This window comes from Mercenaria mercenaria, chromosome 13 (genome assembly GCF_021730395.1).
Source record: "Mercenaria mercenaria strain notata chromosome 13, MADL_Memer_1, whole genome shotgun sequence".
Taxonomy (NCBI): Eukaryota; Metazoa; Mollusca; class Bivalvia; order Venerida; family Veneridae; genus Mercenaria; species Mercenaria mercenaria.
In genome coordinates, this window is record NC_069373.1 from 45434029 (window position 1) to 45455422 (window position 21394).

General features: G+C 35.2%; 1 protein-coding gene across 4 annotated transcripts in view; it reads left to right on the plus strand.

Annotated features, from left to right (window-relative positions):
- Positions 1-18839, plus strand: part of LOC123530370 (histamine H1 receptor-like) — a 57225-nt gene extending 38386 nt beyond the window's left edge. The window contains exons 1-4 of one of the 4 annotated variants that reach the window (XR_008366759.1): positions 417-591; positions 15504-15592; positions 16089-16191; positions 17659-18837. Coding sequence is in view for 2 of the 4 variants with exons in the window: in XM_045308229.2 (XP_045164164.2) it covers positions 6437-7900 (1464 nt within the window). In the remaining 2 variants the exon portion in view is untranslated. Of the gene's footprint in view, positions 1-416; positions 592-6419; positions 8404-13569; positions 14917-15503; positions 15593-16088; positions 16192-17658 lie in introns of those variants that run through there. The other 3 variants (XR_008366760.1, XM_053521685.1, XM_045308229.2) reach the window with 3 other exon arrangements.
- Positions 18840-21394: the final 2555 nt, after the last annotated feature.

Here is a 21394-nt window from a genome sequence, read left to right on the forward strand (position 1 = left end):
AAAAATGTATATTAATTTTCTGTACATTTAACTCAGGTCGGCACTATTTATCTGTTTCATTTTATACATTCTGTTATTTTTGTCGCTAATCATAAGAGCTTATCTCAGCAGGAAGTTATTTTACTTACATTTTCTTGTCTAACTAGTTGGATATTATAAGATTCTTTCACTGGTTATAGGTGCAGATGGTAATATCCGGCCTCGAGGGTAACTGTTTAGGCGGTAACGAGGTTCCTACCGAGTTACCGCCTAAACAGTTACCCGAGAGCCGGATGTTTCCATCTACACCTATAACCAGTGACAGAATCTTTTTCTTGCATACCGATTTCAAGAAATAATAATAAAAATAAAATCAATCGAACGGCTTTCTTTTTAGAACTATGAACTTTAGAACTTATGGCAGTGTATTTAAACAAAGCGCGGGAAACCAACGTTCGTAAACAGGAAAGACTCCATGATGTTTCAATACAAATAACAATGTTTAGTTCCGGTTTTGTTTGATCAGTTGTAGCGTAACGTTATGAATTTATGATAAAATTACGTGTTTTGAATCGAGAAATATACTATCAGGAACAAACAAGAACTGTCAAGGTATTGAATTTTTATTCCGTTTTTTAGATAAAATGTAAATTACTACATAAATCTTCTACATACTTGTAGTTCGTAATACGTCATTTACAGCACGAGAGTCATCTTACATCCCGGGGTGAAAGATGGATTTTTCCGGCACCTGTAAAAATACCGGAAATCCCCGTCTGGTATGCAAGAAATGGTAAATATCGGCTTGACATGCTCTTAAATAGTACGACCCCCACTCCCACCAACCCCCGCCCGTTTCCTGTATACAATCAAACTTGTCTATAGTGTCCACCCTTGGGAGAGACAAAAGGTGTTCTTTTTTGGCAGGTGGTCTTAATTCACAGGTTCAATATACTGTAAATATTTAAAAGAAAAAGAAAAAAAAAAGAAAACGAACCAGCGGTCTTAAGAATCGTTTGACTGTACGAGTTACTTGTCGTTACAAGGTTGTGCCCCTTTTTCAGCTTGCTTTTTGTTCATATGTGGTCTTGTATGTTGATAATATTACTTCACTTTTATGCCAAACATTTTGACCCTACCCCGATCTTTTTAACTGGTCCCCTCCCACCCTTCATCCCCATTTTTACACAATCCTCACTTCTGTATCTATATAATTGAAATACATTTGTTGATGGGTATTTGCATCAACCCTTTAGCAATATCTTTCAACCTTTTGACCTACTTTATGTTGTGTGGCTGTAAATTTGTTTGCAATATTCAATGCTTCCAGAGCGTCTACTTCACACATGTAGTACCTTTTGTAACTGAAAATACTTCCAACTTAATGTCTAGAACAGTTTTATTATCAATAACAATATACTTAAGAGTGTTCCGTCCTGTTTAACGTTTATCCCGCATTTTACTGTTGCACATTGTTAATTTGGTTGTCACTGGACATTTTTCACGGGACATGTCTTTTTAAGGAAACGTCTGAAGAAAAAATGTTTTTTAGGTTATTGTATTTCAGTGAATGTTTTTGATGTGTAAAAAGATTAACTAATGTTCCATGCAGCTATACTTTTTTCAAAACTGTTACACATTCCGATCTACTGTCACAAAAGCTTCATAAAACTGTCCTCTAATTTCAATACACTTTAAAGGCGTATGCGAAATTTTTCGCAATAATAGAATTCAAACTTTGGATATTGAAGGACAAATATCTAAGAAACAAAAATATGCAATAAAAATCATAGGTTACCGGTATTGAAAAACATGTATTTGCCCTTGAAAACGTCATTTTCCCCAAAAATCACATTTTCAAGGGCTTTTTTTCAATACCGGTGACCTATATTTTTCATTGCATATTTTTGTTTCTAAGATGATTGTCCTTCAATATCCAAAGTTTGAAGAAATTCTTTATTAGGAAAAATTTCGCCCATCTCATATACAGGGAATTCTAGCGTACGCCTTTAAACGAAAGCATTGTTATAGCTTCAGCGATATTGATATTCACTTAATGCATTTAATTCATATTTCACCTTATAATTAAATTAACAATCGTGTGTTGAGTGTTTCATCCGGAATTAACCGGATTATGCCCATAACTGTCTTAATATTAAATATATTTACATCCTTTTATTTACTCGAGTAACTTAGTTTGCTTAATCAATGTTATACTTTAAACGTTTTTTCCAACCTTAATATGCTTCCAAGTAGGTTACTAAGGAAACCGTTCGACTTGAAAGCGGGATCGCTGCATTATTTTTACAATAGTTTGTATGTTTGTGATTGAATAGCGCAAATAACGCTGACGTTATTTTGGCCTCAAACAGCATGCCAGCAAAGTAACGTCACTTTTTGAAAGCTATTCACAAGTCCATTACTAAATTACAAGCGTCAAAGACATCTGGTTGGTTTATCTTCATGGCGTCATCAGATCAGCAAGAAACGCGCGCGATTATTGATTTTGTTTTCTTGCCTGCCTAGCGGGGAAATTATACATTTATCCGAGCACGCGCCGGGGATAGATATTCCTGTCTTTCCCTAGGGAAAAACCTTGTCTAAAATAGCGTGCACTAAGGTGACGTCACATAGTACTGGCAACATTCTGACGTCATAAACTTTATAAATAAGTTCGCTCGGTTTTCTATTCCACACTGTCCCTCGGGTAGGAAAAACTCCGTCTTACACAGACAGACATCCTTATAGTCATCTTGGTTACTCACCAACAAAAACGTCTGGAATGCTACAACAGACTGGGAAGAAAATATTCAGAACTCAAGTTTTTGAGTGGCATCAGAGGTTCCGTGAAGGAAGGAGCTCGCTTAATGATGATAAGGGCAGAGGCCGGAAAAGACGTTAGTGACGTCAGTCAAAAATATTGTTGACAGTGACAGTGAAATCTTCGATGTAACAGGATACGGCTACGGGACAGGTCAGCGTGTTATCAATGAAGAAACGTACATGAAGAAGATTAGTGCGAGATAGCTAACTCGACTACTCACTGACGATATCAGGGCGCCAGTTTTTTTTTATCTATCGTGACCGCTGACGAGACGTGGATATATCTGTTCTATCGCGAAACCAAAGAGCAGTCGCGACAGTGGAAAACTCAGGGTTCCCCAACTCTGAAAAAAAAGAAGCGAGAATCTGTAAAACAAGGGAACGCATCTGCTTTGACGACCGGATTGATTTTGCTGCATGCCGTTCCAGTTGGACAGACCGTCAACGCCGCGAACGACGGAAAATTAAGTTTGATTTAATTATTATCAATACGTATTAGTTATACATGTTATTTACCGGTCCTTTTTCTTACAGATGCTATATTGATTCTTAGAATTGCAGGATATAAAGACAAGGAATATATATTTTTACGATTAATACATGTGGAATTAATACATTGTGTTACACGTTCTGCGAAGAGACCTCACAAGTAAAAGAAAAAAGAATCCAGTTCATTTTGAAGATGTTCTTCTCCACCAGGTCAACTGCGCAGACCACTGTGCTAGAGAAAGGACTTCTCGGGTTCCGTTTCATTGAGCACCCAGCTTATTCACCGGACATTTTCAGGTGTTTCCAGTTGTCACGTCGGTTCTGAATGGCTACAGCTTTGATTTCTTTCTGAAACATGGAAAAGTGACATTCTCGACACTTGTTGAACTGTTGTTACACGACGTTGCCGACGTCATTTAGTGTTATGCAATGTACCCCGCTTACCTGATACTAGCTTCGTGTTTATGTAAATGTTTTCAATGTTTGATGTACTATTGTCATGAAATTTTCACAAATTGTGCAGTAAAGATTAAACAACTAAATATATAAATTCTACGGATGAAAGCTACAGACCCAGTGCGGCAAATTCTGAATCACCCCTCGTATTACGGAACATAATTTCATGAAAACATGATTATATTTTTCATAGAATTGAAGTTACATTACGTGGAATAATACTTATGATCATGTGTTTGTAATCATGTGCTGGGAATAAATCTTTTATATTGCCATCTGTTATAATCAAAACGTTACTTTGTGTATATAGTTTTTATTCATTATTGAGGAAAGGTGAGTACAAGTGTCATTTTTATTAGTTTCTCAACATATCAAAATTTAGATTTCGACTTTATGTAGTTTTTCATGGTATTTATTAGGGACATAAATAACTAGAAAAATACTAATATTTGTAAAAATATTTGTTTTGAGGAATCATAGCAGGAGAAAAATCTGTGAAACATTACATAAATCAAATGTAACAAGAAACCATGCCTTTAGAACATCTTTAACGTTATTGGAATCCAGACTTTGGCTAACAGTGATATTTCTTTAAAATCTAAGTGTTTGGAACTTTATGAACACTAGAACATGTGTTATTGTTTCTGTCTTAACCAACAGGAAATCAAGGGGAAAAATCACCATGTCTGAGTCAGGAATCGAACCTGGGCCGCCTTGGCAATACGAACTTTTCTACCTTCTTGGCCAATTCATGGGAATGATATCGTTACATTTAATAGGGTTATTATAATAGTAGTTTGATTTGGGATCATGTATTCGGCTCGAGAGGGTTTTGTCAGGCCGGAGTGTGATCCGACGTGAGCCGAATCCAGCTATTGTTATAATCCTCTTTTATGTAACTTTATTATCTAATGTTTTTCGATGTAAAGTAGAACTGAGTGTAGTTTTCGTGTGCGCTATTTATAGAACTATGTCAGATTATGTATATTAAATTTAAAGTTGTCGAGAAACATACAATACAAAAGATACAATAAGGAATTTATTTCTGCCTTTTTGGATTTACTTTTGAAATACCAGGCGTACATTATATAATTGTATAAATAACTGGGTTTATATTTAAGACAGTTTGCCTCCAGTACCTTGTTACAAACGCGTTTCATTTGTTATTGAAAAAAACTAGTAAAAACAGTTTAATTTCATGTTTTTTCATGATATATAATTTGTTAGTAAAGAAATTTCAAAGCCTTCATATAAGCAATATAACAATAATTTACTGACATCTAAACACATTCTTCTCTTCTTTTTTTTGCCTTTAAGCATAAAAATATCTGGTCTCTTCGAATACAGCATAAACATTTTCAATGTCCGTGTGTACTTACTGATCAACTGTTACTCTTTTGAAATTGCTGAAGTCTCAATGCGGTTAATATTAGGCTATATATATATGCGCAAAAATAACTTTCAATCCGTAAATTTACAATTTTTTTTGCAGTAACTTGCTATAATGTTTGCAAGAGTATCAGAAAATTAAAAGAAATGTCATAGTATCAATCGTTTAATCATCTTAACAAAACAGTCAAAAATACCCACCACGTTACGTTACAATTCACCTTCAGATAAAGTACAGTTAAAAGTCTTTAAATGAAGAAAATATCACATTGTTTTGTCGATAAGTTTTGATCTTTACCGCCAGAAAATAAGTTTTAGGTATAATTTGGTGTTTGATTAAGACTTCTTCAAACGGCGTCATTCTGCATAATGTTGTGAATGACATCAGATCGCATGCGCAATATCACGCAATTATATGCATATGACGTCACGTAAAGGAGGGTCATTACAGACGGGTCAAACCATTCAATTGGTTACACACGACACTGCAGCATACGAGATACGTGTATTTTATCGGACATTACCCGCGGAAAACGTGCATGTAACTTATTGTACAAACATTAGTTCTTGCAACAGCCGCCTTTAGTTGACGTTCTGTAGTTTCATGGATGCATGTATATAATTTCATAAGTAAGGAATGCTTAAATAATTGTAGAAAAAAATTGAAAGGTAGAAATATTGTAAATATAAGATGCATCTTGTAATCTTCATTCGAGTTGTGGTGTTTAAATGCATGGGGGCATTTGGACACCTACAACTTCGAACAGCTATATATAATATACCCGACTGTAAACTATTACACTTCCATTTTCCCCAGTTATTAATAAAGGAACGGAAGAAAAAGTTTTCATTTGGGGACAATACAGCCTGAACCTCTCAATGAAAAATTGACACTCAAATGAACAAAATATGAAAATTATTCTATTATACATACACTGTAATACAATGAATAATTCACTGATATGATTGAATGCAACAGTTTTTTCCGTTATATAAATGTTCTAGTTTCAGTCAGAATTACCGATATACATTGTAATATTAATAATAATTAGGTATAACACAAGGAAATATTAACAATAACACCAAGAAATATCAACAACAATTACATCGGTATGTGTCTAGCGCAATAGTTTTGTATTGGATAACAATATAAGTAAGAAGTTTACAACTAAAAACTGTATTTTTAAAGATATGGATTGTCTAAATATGGTTTTGACTACATTCTGTTCTTCGGTGCTATATTCTTAATCTATGTTTTTTTTATATTTTTGATTTATTTTCAGAAAACGTGGATATAGAAATGCAGAATAACAGTAAATCAGATTCTTTGAATAAACTCATTCATGAGGAAATACTGAGACAAATTCCATTGATGGTCTACCTGATAATTCTTTGTATAACTGGAATAGCTGGAAACATTTTAGTGTGTTACATCTACACAAAGAAGTATACGTTATCCACGTTTCGCATTTTTGTTACTGTGTTGGGGGTTGCTGATTTATTTATCAGCAGTATTATTATTCCGCTTGAACTTCTTCAGTTTGCCTGGCAATACACTTTCAGCAATGTCGCAGTTTGTAAATTGACTTTGTTTGTAAAAGCTTGGGCGACGATAGCCTCGAGTTCGCTGTTGTTTTGTATTGCAGTTGACCGTTATCGAAAGGTCTGTAAGCCATTCAGCTGGCAGATATCTTTTAGAGCAGCAAGAATAATGTGCTTCGGATGTGCATTTCTAGGTGTTGCCTTTGCCTGGATTTCTCCCGTTATTTACAACATACAAACAAAGGAACTGGATGTATACAATGTTACAATCTCTGAATGTGCAATAACTGGATCTATGAAGAAGACAGTATTTCCTTTGCTTAATAACGTTTCGTTAGCTCTTCTGTTCGTCGCTGCTTTAACAGGCATTATAACTATGTACACCCTCATTGCTATCCGTGTTAAACAACATCTGAAAAGGAAGATAGATGCCTCAATGGAAAGAAGACAAGCGATAAAAATTGAAGCGTGCAGTGGCTACACTGATAGTGAGAAACACACTGATTCTGACGGCAATAAATATGGTAATGCCTCAGAGTGCAACACACTAGAAATATCAAACAGTGATTTCTCTGAACAAGGGAACACAAGACGAAAGAGAGAAATTGAGATGAAAATTGTTAGAGGCAGTAACGACAATGAGAGCAGGGACATCTTCAAAGTATCTGACGCTTACATAACTGATATCAATAGTGCTTCAGATATAAACGGTTCTAAAGCATTAAATGCTGAGTTCGGTCTGGATGGGGATAGAAGACAAGCAAAACAAATTGATATAGGTATTCGAAACACATATAGTGAGAAGAAAGAGAGCGACAAGGTATCTGAAGGTAAAATCACTGCTACCGGCGATGCGTTTACAACACCACAACTTGATTCAGCAGAAAAGAAACCAACAGAGGCATGCAAAAATGTGAAGTCTACACTAAAGCGAAGTTCAAACGCAAATAGAAACACCAGAAACAGATATAGAACCACACTGATAATGTTTTTGGTTTCACTTGCATTTATTGTGTCGTATTTACCACTACTTTCATTACTTTTGATAGTAAATGCAGACAAGACGTTTGCGACGGCTTTAACTGATTCTGAAAGAGCGGCTTACAAGTTCTTCCACAGATCATACTTGTTGAACTGTGCTGTAAATCCTGTAATATATGGAATATGGGATGTCCGATTTAGACAATCGTGTAAAATGATGCTTATGTGCCGAAAATCGTGAGATAATATTTCAGCTTTGATCTGTTAATCATTGCTCGTATAACAGTATAGCGTGTTGATAAGCACTTGCATGTCGTATAGTTTATGATTTCTAAAATATCAAAAGCCTATATAGTGATGCAAATCTATTGATGTTTGCAACAGCATTTTTATATACCAAAATGTTTGTCAGGGTCTATAGTTTCTGGAACTGCTATTCATTTGGTTTGATCTGGATGCAAAGTATGAAAAATCTAAGATGACTTCCAAGATGACCGCCAAAACACCACTGTTTAGAGAATATTCATCCGCTTATTTCTTTTTAACTACTATTGAGTTTCAAACTATATACACCTAATAAGAAGGAAGTAATATTACTCATGCGATATAAGTGCACTTTGTTACTATGTTTGTCGTGCTTCCGTGGTGTAGTCAAAAGAAATCCAAAGAAACAAAATCATATTTCACTTTTTGTGCAATTGCGTGTAGAATGCGTATTTGAATAAATGTTTTTTCCTTATTTCATTCACATTCAGTGAACTTATTTTATTCAATCGGAAACAAGTCTGTGCACTTATCTGCTAAAACAACATGTTCCGGGACACTAACATGTACATTTCCTAAAGATAAATGTAAATTAAGCTTGTATCTGTACTTTGGATTTCGATTTAACCAGAAACATCTATTACAAAGCCCTCAGAAATGAAATTTTCACATTTATGAGCACTTGTACGAATCAATATGTCCTTTTCTAACTAAATACTTATGTTATTTAAAAAAAGAAATGATGCTGACTTGCCGCATTATGACCAGTTGCGATCAGGAAGGCTCTAGGCAAGGGTTGCATCCCAGCTGAAGTCAAACAAGAGTGGAATGCCCAGCATGCTAGAACCACTACATCGACTTCTAGATCAGTATTGGAGAGAAGGTGCAGTTATCAGACATGTAACATCGTAACACTCCGCAAGAAAAATTGTGACCGCAGCGACTGCAACAACTATCGCGGAATATTGCTGCTCAGCATTGTTGGAAAACTGTTTGCTCGTGTTACCCAAACCAGACTACTGCAACTGGCCGAGAGAATATATCAGAGGTCTTCTGTAGACATGATATTCCCCCTAAAGCAAATCCAAGAGAAATGCCGATAACAGAATCAATTCTTGTACATCGCCTTCATTAACTTAACAAAGGCGTTCGACCTTGTGAGTAGAGATTGAATATTCAAAATGCTCCCGAAGATAACCCGTCCTCCTAAGCTACTGAGCATAGTGAGATCTTTGTGACGGAATGATGAGTACTATCCAGTTTAATGGAAACATATCAGCCGAATTTGGAGTATAGAGTGGAGCAAACTGGGCTGCGTACTAGCCACTCATTCTTTGGAACCTTCTTCGCCCTTCTCCTCAAACATTAAAGAAGATATATTATTCAAGTAACTGGTCTCAACCTCTAGAAATAGATTGTTACTGTGTATATTAGGAAACTATGATGACTAATTTATCAACTTTCAAAGAGTTCAAGTGAGAAACTAATGGGTTAACTTCCGGACATTTCATGTTTCTTTCCCAACAAATCAATAAAAGCTATTTGAAAATCTCCAAGAAGCGATCCTACAAATAATTGTCATTGTTCTACGTATATTCCCCTTCACATTTAAGTTATTCAAGTTGTGTGAAAATATTGTAAACGCATTCTTCGCTTTTATGCCGCGCTTAAGCAAGATTGAGAACACTTATCTATCTATTCTGTCTAGTATGTATCATTCGCTATTGTAAACTATAATAATCCTCTAATTCCTGCTTCGTGGCTCTATGCAGTCCGGTATGGGACGGTACCTTCCTCCAAGACTTGTTATACTTTTCTCAAATAACGTATTGGATCTTTTCTAAAATTTTATAGTCGACAACTCCATAACAGTCACAATGTGAATAACGTTTATGGTCTGCTGAGTACACAAAGTTACCGACATTATAAATAACATAATGCGTTTAAACAAAGTTTGGGGGAGGCTCCTTGTGGTCTTTCTCTATCTAAAAGAGTAAATGTATAATTTTGTATTTTGTATGTACGAAATTCATCTCTTTAAGGGGACGCATACTTTGAAATTAGAAAAAAGTGGGTGGGGTATTATAAAATTTACCTGCAAAAAAGTTCAAGGTTTTGGTAAATGAAATGAATACTGTTTCAACTGTTATAAGTACACAAAGGATTGCTCACTAAAATAACAATGAGAAAAACTGAAACAAGAAAGTTATTGTTGAATTACATAAGACTTCTTGTGTACATTCAAAGTCAACAATTAAGACTTTTTGGTGCGAAAATAATAGTGCTTCGCTTTGTCCAAACATTTATCAATGTCCTACAGATTCTAATTTAAAGAAAGAATGTGAAATAAGTTCACTGTCTTGCTTTTCATTTGGCATATGTGAGCTAAAACACAATATTTAGTTTGTTTACAAAGTAGTGCATAAGAAAAGATACGGTGGTCAAGGAATGCCACATTCCAAAACTAAAAGAGTATATTCCCCTTAATACATTAAACATTTATCGTTACAGAAGTCTAGTGGCTTACAATAAAGGCCTAGAAATGTTGCCATTATTAATTTTTAACTTGGTATTCATGAACTACAATGCACTTAAATATCAAAAACACATTCAACAAACTTTTGAAATGTATCTTCTTAAAAATCCCTAAAATAAGGTATGAAATTTGGTTGAGAGGTCCAATCAATGTGTATATGTGCAAAAGCAACATTCTAATCTTGTTCACAAAAGTTACTAATACACAGCAGGAATGTCAATGATCAAACTGGACGAATATACAGTTATCCTCACTTTAATGTCATTTATAATTTGTCCTTGAATTCTCCACCATACTTTTCATAACTCTGTTTGCACGAGTTGCACGAGAATGCTGTCATTCACGTAAAAAAACGGGGTCAAATAAGTTGTAAATGCAATATCACCTAAACGTAATTAATGGATTATGTAGTTCAAGACAAACTTTATCTAATAACGTAACGAACATGTATAATGTTGTAACAACAACTTTACTTACACTGATTTAAAGTAGCAGTCGGTTTATAAGTGACGTTATTGATTCATTTTGTGTTTTGTTATTGTTGTCAAAAAGTATAACGGAAGTGCCTCACAACCGAAGCGGAAACCAGTTTGATGCGCAAGGTAGTCCACTGTAAGTAATATTTTTTGACAAATGTCCACAGAAATTAATAATTTTCTAATACTAAAGACGAATATCTGAATAGGATTCATTATTTGATAAGAAATTATAATCATCGACATGTTTTTTTAAAAATCGTACACGTGCTGACACCTAAGTTGTCTCCCGTTGTTTATTAGAGTTACCTTTCGTCCGGCGCAGTAATACATTTGCAGTGAATCGCCGAGAAGTCGTGGGAAAATTAAAAACCATGTAAACAAAGTAAAATTAACCACCTTTTCATGATGTATTTCAAGTGATCGACATAATGCATTTAACCAGCCTGACCTGTGTAGCATCTTAGATATCTGTTCTAAGGTATTCATTGTGTAGAATGTCATGTTATGCCCTTGCAATGCTAATCCCACTCTGATTTTTTTGTTTACATTTTTTATCAATGAGAAATATGGCGTCCATCCCGAGATGAACTGACGTGGCGTTAAATTTTTACATGTTTAAGCAAACCTGGTGTGTTAGAAAGAAAATCTCATCCCTTCAACATTATTTGGAACACTGTTATTGTGAAAAACCTGTTTTTTCCTTATACAAAAGCGTAATATTTTGTGTTGAATGTACTTTCACAAAGACCTCTGTTTTCCTATTACATTCATAGTACCTCATCCTTATCCACAAAATACTGAATATTACAGGTGTCCATCAGTATTATATCAGTTTAGGAATATGTTTTTTTATTTTCCCACCATTGATTTCTTCAATATGCACCCCTTCCGCATTGCTGTATGAACTGTGAATGTAGCAATATGCGTCTCCTTAAACTGATTATTAATGTATTAAGAAAAATATGACCAGGATATAGTGACTTCCTTTTGCATATATACAACGATCATGCAACGGATCTGAAGTGTAGTAAATTTGCATGTATTACTTTCTCTTTCTCTCTCTGTGTGTGTGTGTGTGTGTGTGTGTGGGTGTTTGGGGGCGGGGGGGGGGGGGGGGTTGGGAGTGGGACGTACAAAAATACAGTGTTGTGAACACAAATACGGACAAGGCGTCATAAATCTCGATTGACATAATATAAATAGTAAAAACAGCTATAAAACTTGTAAAGCTAAAAACACGAAAACAAAAATGCATTTCCTCAAACACATCTGTATAGTTCTGCAGGGGAAGAAGATTATTGTCAGTTTTTGCCTTATATACAGTAACTTTCTGGTTAGAGTAATAATCAAAACACTTCATATTCAAAGAGCTACTACTTTAGACGAAACATGCATAGTTTTCATAAAAGTTTTCGTTTTTTCTTTTTATTTCTTTTTTTTTCTTTTTTAAAATATCATCGGTACACCTAACTAAACGCAACTCAATAAAGTTGATACTGTTTTGTTTCATACTTGTTGAGATTTATCCCTAATAACAAATCATTCTGACCCCACACACATAAGATAGCTGATATTAACGAACATTGTGGCATATGAAAATGTTCCAGATACTGAAAGGAAAACTTGATCTTAGATAAAAGAACGACAACAAAAAGTACGTGTCATTGTTTTAGAGAAGCATATAAGCCTATAGAAGATCTAACTATACAGTACGTTGACATGAAATGAATCGTGAATTAAGAGTAATTATGGTGTAATGATAAGATGTTTTATAAGGCTCAAAAACTGACAGAAAAAGAACGGTATTGATTGCGTAACGTAGCGACACGCTCGAAACTGCGTTGCGTTAGGTTCATAAACAAAGCCGATTACATCTACGAAAATATGCATATCACGTCTTTAGAAGCAGCCATTTGTATGTATAAAGTTTTTAGATAATTATTACTTGATCTTGATAAGCACTGTATATATGACGCGATATTCTCAAAGATAATAGGGAAGGGTAGATTTCTCGGAAGCAAAGAGCACTAAAAGCACAGCCACAAAGCCACGCATTTGCATAGTAGGCACACAACAACAAAAAAAGAAGCTGTAATGGAAAAATATTTCAGACGGGTTGCTTCAAACATCCAACAAGTACATATTTATTTATGCTAAATATAGATGGAGGGGAAGGAAATGGCAAAATTAGGCCGGTGGTGGTGGGGCGGGATCGGGAGGTGGAGTGTGTGTGTGTGTGTGGGGGGGGGGGGGGGGGGGGTGGTAAAGGGGGAAGGAACCCGAAGGGGAAAGCTGAAACAAGGACGAATATACAAAGGGAATGCCATGTTCCTTAATAACAGTCACACTATAACGTAAACCACAATAGCGCAGACACTCGTGTACAAAAGATAAACATACAACCACGACTAACTGAATAACATAGAAAAACGAACAAACAACACATAAGAAAACAGAAGGGCACCGTTATATAGACTCACAAGCATTCAAACGCACCAACACAAGTAGAAAAGAACAATCGTGTACCGTCTTAGGATTCCGGCTGCCAGAACAAAGGGGAGCCACGAAAACGTACTCAAAGTAAAGGGGGGGGGGGGGGGGGGGGGGGGAGGAATGCAAAAACTTACAAAATTTTACTTCTGCCGTCAGACTTGTTTGAGGAAACAGTACAAACAGAAAAAAATATGGCAGACTCGGTTTTGTAAGTGTTGCTCAGAGGTAATTATATGAGCAAAACAAATTGATATGTTTCCATATTGACATTCAAATTTCATATTGAATGTGCGATGTCATTTGTGATGTCAGTTTCACGTGACGTTATTCTAAAAAATACCTAATCTAATGAACACATTTATAAATATCGCTTATATAATAATTATTAGTGTAGATACGTATATAATGAAAAAGTTATTAGATTTGTAGGGAAATATGTTTGCTCTTTCGCAGAATAATTTTGCTCTCGCAATATTTTCGCTGCAAACTTCGTGCACATTATAAAACCTATAATTATCAGCTGAGATAACTGTAATAATGAAAAACGATTGTTGTCTATGTAAGTGGGATAGTATTCAAACTGCTGTGCAATGTATTTCATATTTTGGATCTTCCACACTTGATAGTACTGAGAAAATTTCGCTATAGCAAACCTGGGAAACAACATTGAGGACGTAATTGCAATTCAATTTTCTAGCTCAGTTATAATCAACCTTGGTCAAACGTTTTACTTTTTAAACCCATCATTTCCGTACAAACGCTTTTAAAATGAAATAGAATCTATATTGTCTCCTTTATCTTAAAACTAAGGTAATAAATCTGTGATGGCAATTGGTTATTTCCATGCTATTACATTTCATCAGGAGATAAATTCATCTTTGCAAGAACCCATATAATAGTATATATTGGCCTTCAGCAAAGTATTATCTTCCCTCAGCTATATTTAAATTTCAGCATTGTTTGTTCAAAGCCAAATCAGGTTAGCGTCATGCTATTAGCAAAGGATCCTCATGTAGGCAAAACTTTCATTCATGAGATTTCAATTTCATTTGTCAATTATAGGTTGTCATTGAAAAGAAGCGAGCTTTGCATTTAAGTTAATAATAAAACTAAACTAAACACTTGTGCTGGAAAAAAATATCTTAAAAATTAACAAAGGAAGACGCTATGAAAACACTGCGTATAAAGAAGTTTATTTATTTTTCTTGTTTTCTGTTTTATTTGTCACTTTTCAAACAGCGTTAACTGTCGTTTTCACAAATTTTGGGCGAGATTGTAAATTTGATGGCTTCCAGTGTATAGCAGACGACTTCATCATTCAAGCAGAAAATGTTTCAACATCTGTTGAATGTTCTAAGATTTACTACAAGAATAAATCATGTTCTGCCATCTTTTATCAACCGGATTTACTCACTTGCATCGGCTGTGCTAGAATTTGTCATGGTGTTGATGTCCTAAATGGTTCGACATACTTTGGAAAGCATCGTAAGTTACAACTACTTAGTCAGTGGCGGTCTGCGTTTTATCTTATCTTATTCACATCCTTTGAATTATTTTGACGGAAAATGTGTGGCTTATGTTCTGGGGTACACTCGTGTAGTTCTTGCATATTAAATGAGCAAATTAAAGAATTTTATTCGGTATTTGGATTTTGATTTACCTAGGAAACAACCATTACTAGGCCTTTAAAAATATCAATGTGTTAGCATTTATGTGTTTCCGGTGCCAATTTAGCTCCTTTTATCGACTTCTGTCATGTTTTGGCTTCAAATTAATACCGAAGCAAAAATAGTGCTTATTTGCGGCATTATGAGCCAAGTCCAGCGGCTATGCAATGTCTTGCCGACGCGTTCTTGGCGAGTGGCCATTATTATGTTTGCATTCCAACCCCTAACTTTTAAGTTTGATACAAATTTACTGCTGTACGTAACGTCACAATGATCGCTATGGTGACTGTTTTACATTGTGCAGACTTTACTGGCAGACAGATACTACTACAGCACAGAATTGTGAAGTAATCAGACTAAGTCTTATATTGGTTGTTGGAGTAACCGGATGATATTTACTTGCAGATGAAATAATATGTCCCCGAGACTGGACTGACCACAGATGCAGCTGTTATTTCTTCAGTTCCGATAAAAAACCATGGATTCATGCTTTGGTATGTTGAAAATTAAGCAATGTTTTCCTGATGATACATGTTAACGGTAAAATTGGTTGGGATTTCTAAGTTGTAGTTATGCAGTTTTAAATAATGTAATACTAAACTGGCATTTCCTTCAATCTTTTTATTAACATTTATATAATTGCCGTAGAGCTAGAGACATACTGCTTTGAAACAACTGGGATAGTTGATAGGCTACCGTCTCGTTCGATATCAATCTCCATTGCAATGATTTCCTCTTACAGTAAAGAGACATCTGCCTCTGCAAACATTTTAGCTGAACTGTGTGATATTTCAACCATTGGTATCGTTTCGTGTAGTCATAAAAAAATATGTGACTTTCATTGTCACGTGCTTTTTGGGATAGCAGTGATTGAAACACCGTGAGGGATAGTAATCAATGTGGAGAGATATGTTCATTATAGTTCAACAGCATTTAGTAGTAGTTTCTGATGACTGAATAATTAACCCTAAAGTTGACGAATGTTTACAGGCAGCATGTAGAGAAATGGGCGGAGAGGTTGCCGATGTTACTGACGTCATAGAACACAACTTCTTGATGTCAAAGGTTCCACCTCTTAATTACGTCGCTATACGTAAGCATAAAAGTTTCTTAAAATAACGATTTTAACATTTGGACTTGCACTCAAATATTATATACCTCTTTTAACAGTCAAATTCCCTGTATAAATTGTCGAACAGATTACCTACCTCCTCTCTAATTCCTCACTAACAGAGTACCGACCATTATAATACATGTGTAGTGATATGGTTATCAGACGATTTTCTATTGATTACACTCCTGTCGTGCCAAGTTTACTTCAACCCTTACCCTGCTAACTTGTCCATCATTCAGTTTTGGCAGTACCACTTATTATTCAAAGGGGTGTTCACTGAAAATTTACTGACTGAATAGCGAACAGTGCAGACCATGATCAGCCTGCATGGGTGTGCAGGCTGATCTTGGTATGCACTGGTCGCAAAGGCAAAACCAATTGCCGTCAGTAGGCTAAAGGTTAAAGACTATATCGGCATTAGATGCTCATTAATATTAAATTAATCGGCCCATTTATACATTAACATAATATTACATTTGGAGTTGTGAATTCTAGCTGTATTTTAAGATACACAAGTAAGAGGTCTAGCCGCCCTAAATTATGTGGATTCGATTTATTAATCCGGCCTTAAAGTCCTTGTTTCATTACTTATATTAATTTAAAATAAGACAAGCATTTTTTTTTATTTCCAGCATAAAATTATTATTCCGGCATAAAACTGCTGTTATTGTCGTTTCCAAGGGACATTTCAACAGTACAGTTACGCTGTGTTAACAAGGAGAACCTCTTTTTATATGCATGCTCAACGGCTTGACGTTAACGTATTTTGACACTATAACGCATGAGCTAAACAGCTTTGAAGGAAATGAACGCTCATGGACAAAATACTGAATTTTTCGCCCGTTTTATACAAAAATAGAGTTAACGCATGCTTGTTTCCTATTATAGCATCTGCAGATCCCAAGGAATTCTGCAGATGTTATAATACGAAAAAAACATGCGATATTTAGTTGTTTTTTTTACTAGACTTCAGTTACAACCTATCCGATGTATTTCAAACCCAAATGAAAATTTATATTTTCAAGCTGATTTTATCTCTTCCTTTTACAGTGTGTGCCCATTTAAGAAAGCCATTCACCTGGCTTTTAGTTAAAACCAGTTGAATGTATTGTACATCCTTATGAAAATTTGCATTTGCAAGTTGATTCTCTCTCTCTCTCTCTCTCTCTCTCTCTCTCTCTCTTCTACAATAGTGTTGATCCACGGTTGGAAGTGTGTTCTTAGTGACGATTTGACAAAAGACATTGTGTCGGAAAACCTTTGATTCATGTGGCGAATTTGTCAGTTATTTACAGTGTACAAGTAAGTACTGGGACAGAATCCAGAAACACTGGGAGGGTTAACTGTCCACCTTTTCATTAATGAAATACTATTGAAAAATACGCTAAACAAATTAAAAACAAACATGAATCTGTTAGTAATATTCAGTGTATGTTTATTTTTCAGTTGACGTGTAATTTTCAAGGAAAGACAGAAGAAGAAAAAAGAACTTATCCGTCAAATCAATACATGAACTGCTCCTGGACCATTATATTCAGTTATGCGGATTAGTGTACTATGTGTAGCTTAAGTAAAATTTTACTATTCATTATGCTTATGAAAAATGGACATGAGACAATGCTGGGATGTTTCTGCCGTCAAAACAAAAGAAAACTGGAAAAACCTTAGGTCGCCTCACAAGACAAAACATGAAAATGTTGCAAGCTCGGTTTGATTGAGCCTGTTCACGGACGGCTGAGGAAATGCAAGCTACCCTTGGTTCATCCAGTATATATAATTATTACACAATATGTTATTACTCTCGGGAGTGCCGTGCAAAATGTAAAAGGCACATGATCATATAAATGCCGTCTATATAATTAACAGTAACTGTCATATTTCCTTCTTGAGATTTCATACTTTTTCGAGTATTGGTACATCTATGATTTCACAGAATACGCAAAACACGGAACAAATATTCATTTTAACTATTTTGTGAAGGATAGCTTCTTATAAATGTGCAAAAACACTCAATAGCTATGTGTAAACCCAGATATCAATTGGTCGGAATATAAAAACGGAAAGGTCGGAAATTAACTCTTAAAAACTCTTAAACTCTTAAATTGTTTGAATGTTAACGATATAGTTATCTTTTTCACTGTTAACACTATACACAGAAAAAGTCTATTTATACAATTTACTTGAACATTATCGTTTTCTGAGAAATCCACCAAAGTAGAAACGTACACATTGTTGTGTTTTTGTGGTATCTTTTGAATTTTCTTCAAGACGTCATTGCAAAGTTTATAGCATATTAGCTCGTATGTATTACAGTCTATTAGCTCATATATTGCACAGTCTATTAGCTTAAATATAACACAGCCTATTAGCTCATATATACATATATAGCACAGTCTGTTAGCTCATACCTAGCACAGCCTATTACCTCACATATAGCACAGTCTATTAGCTCATACATCGCACAGCCTATTAGCTCAAATATAGCACAGCCTATTAGCGCATATATAGCACAGCCTACTAGCTCATATATAACACAGTTTATTAGGTCATATATATGGTCCGAGAGCTCACGGACTTTTATTGCAACAATTGAGGCCAAAAGAAGTTTATATATTTTTGGAAACAATATTTCATATCCTCCATGAAAACCCATTTCTTAAGTTCCTAAGCCGTGCCTATCTATATTTTGTTCACTTATGTTTGGGATAGGGGAGGTAAAACTCACTTGTAAAAATTTAGGGGGTAGGGTAAAGTTTACGTCTACCAGTCTTTTCACTGTTTAATTACAGTAGCTATATGATTGTCAGTAAATGTATATATGTCAACCAATGTCAGAAAAAGAAATTCATCAAAAAGGAATGAAGGGCAAACTTGATATTTAAGGTCAAAGGTCAAATTTATGTACAAATCACAAAAATTGGCATATTTGAAATTTATTTTTATTCTTAAAAATTAGTTTGTTATAATAAGTTACTCAGCTTTAGATATGTAATGTGTATATATCAGTCAAAGTCAGAAATGCAAATCTTACTGCAAAATGTCAAAGCCAACCCTGATAATTGAAGGTCAAAGTTCATTTCCTTGCAAAAATATGAAAAATATTACATTTACTTTTTCTAACGTTTTTAATATGTATTCACATTGTTAGTCACTGAAGTTAATTCGTTTTAATGTCTGTATGTCAGGCAAAGGCAGCAGTGCAAAGGTAAGCCCAACACTGCCAAGGGTAAAGCATATTTCAAAGGTCAAAGGTCAAATTTGTATGACAAACTGCATGAATGGCTTCCTGTTTGAAATATAACAGCTATTTTTGATCATTATTTGTAATTGCTCGTGATTTATTTTAATGTAAATATGTCCCACAATGTCAGTGATAAAGATATCTTCTAAAATCAGACACGTTCAAATGTGATATTAAGGGTCAAAGGTCATTTTCAAGTAAAAGAATGAAAAATTAGCTCTTTAACATTTCTTCTTGTTAATGATATTTTGTCGATATTAATCAACAATATCAGTTAATTTTAATGTATAAAAAGTAGGCGATGTCTGGTATACACATATTATTTCAAAACATTAAAGGTCAACCATAATATCGAAGGTCAAAGGTCAAAAAAGGGAGTAAAATGTTCCAATAATATCACCTGTTTGTAATATTTTTTATTGTTTAAAGTATTTGTTTTGTCTTTTTAGTTACTGATCGTTGTTCATTTTACTGTATATATGTCAGACGATGTCATGGAAGAGAAAATAAGTCAAGGTCGGACCTGGTATTAAAGGTCAGGGGTCATTTTTGTGTAAAAGGTCAAATTGTAGCATACTTACTCATTACTTTGTTCAAAAATAATAGCGCTTGTTATAGTTTTCTGTTAGCAATGTATTTTAATGTATACATGTCAAGCAAGGTCAAGAATGTAGGTCTTATCCAAATAAGGCAAAACCAAACCTATTATCAAAGGTCAAAGGTCAAATTTGCGTGAAAATTAGCAAAAAAAGCCAACAGAAATTTTGCAATGATTTTTCATTATTTTTTTAGGGTATTTCAAAACTATTAACTAATTATTATTCATTTTTAAGTATATATAATAGATGATATCATTCTTGACATAATAATGAAAAATTAGTCAAGGTCAAATCTGACATTAAAGGTCAAAGTAGAGGGCCTTAAAAACTCGCCATTATGAAAAAAAAACTGGCTGGAACAAGTTGGGGAGTAAATGCAAAGATCCTCGGCAAGTCTACACAGGCAACGTACGGCCCATAGCAGAGTACGCATCAACCTCATTGGTACCTGCTTCCAAAACCAGTAAAGATAAACTGGACAAGGTTAAATTTCAGGTCTGAGGATAATCCCGGGGCAGAAAATGAAAACAACTCCCAATAAAATAAATGGAAAAGATAGCCAACCCTGAGTCATAAGAGACAAGACGAGAGTACAAAGCTTTTGTGCATGCAGAGAAGGCAAAGAGACTACCATCCCACCCACTCCACTCAAACCTCGAGAGCAAAACCAAGAACAGACTGAAAAGGCAGAGTCTTAACCATATCGTCAAAGAACTGCAAAAAGGTAAAGCAGCAGCACTGGACACAGAGGCAGAGCCGCTCGAGCCCAATGAATGGGTTCCCAGACAATGTGCTCCTAAGATCAGATTGGAGGTGCCAGGAGTAGAAGAAAAGGGAAAGCAACATCAGGCTTACCAACAATCTCTTACGCTAGAAATGATCAATAACCGCTATCCAGCACACTCTTGGATCCAAGCATATACCGATGGATCAGTGGAAAAGGCAGTTCAGAAAGCTGGAAGTGGTGCCTACATCAAATTTTCAGACAGCTCCACCTTCATACTCTCTCATCCAGTGGGCAAGAGATGCTCCAACAACAGATCCACATCGGCGACACTCGAACTGTATGAGCGAGGAGAAAAGGGACAATATATTCCTAACAGACCCCAAGTCAGCTCTTAGGCTCTCTCAGCAGGTCCATCAGACAACTTAATCAGACAGCTGGTGAAAAACATCGAGCAACAATGTAGCATTTCGATGGATTCCTGCACATGTGGGCATATCTGGAAATGAAGCTGCGCACAAACTTGCAAAGACAGCAACCAGGCAAATACAGCCCCAACCTCCAACTTCATACAAAGAAGCTCAGACTCTATGGAAGAACTGCTTTGAGTCAGACTGA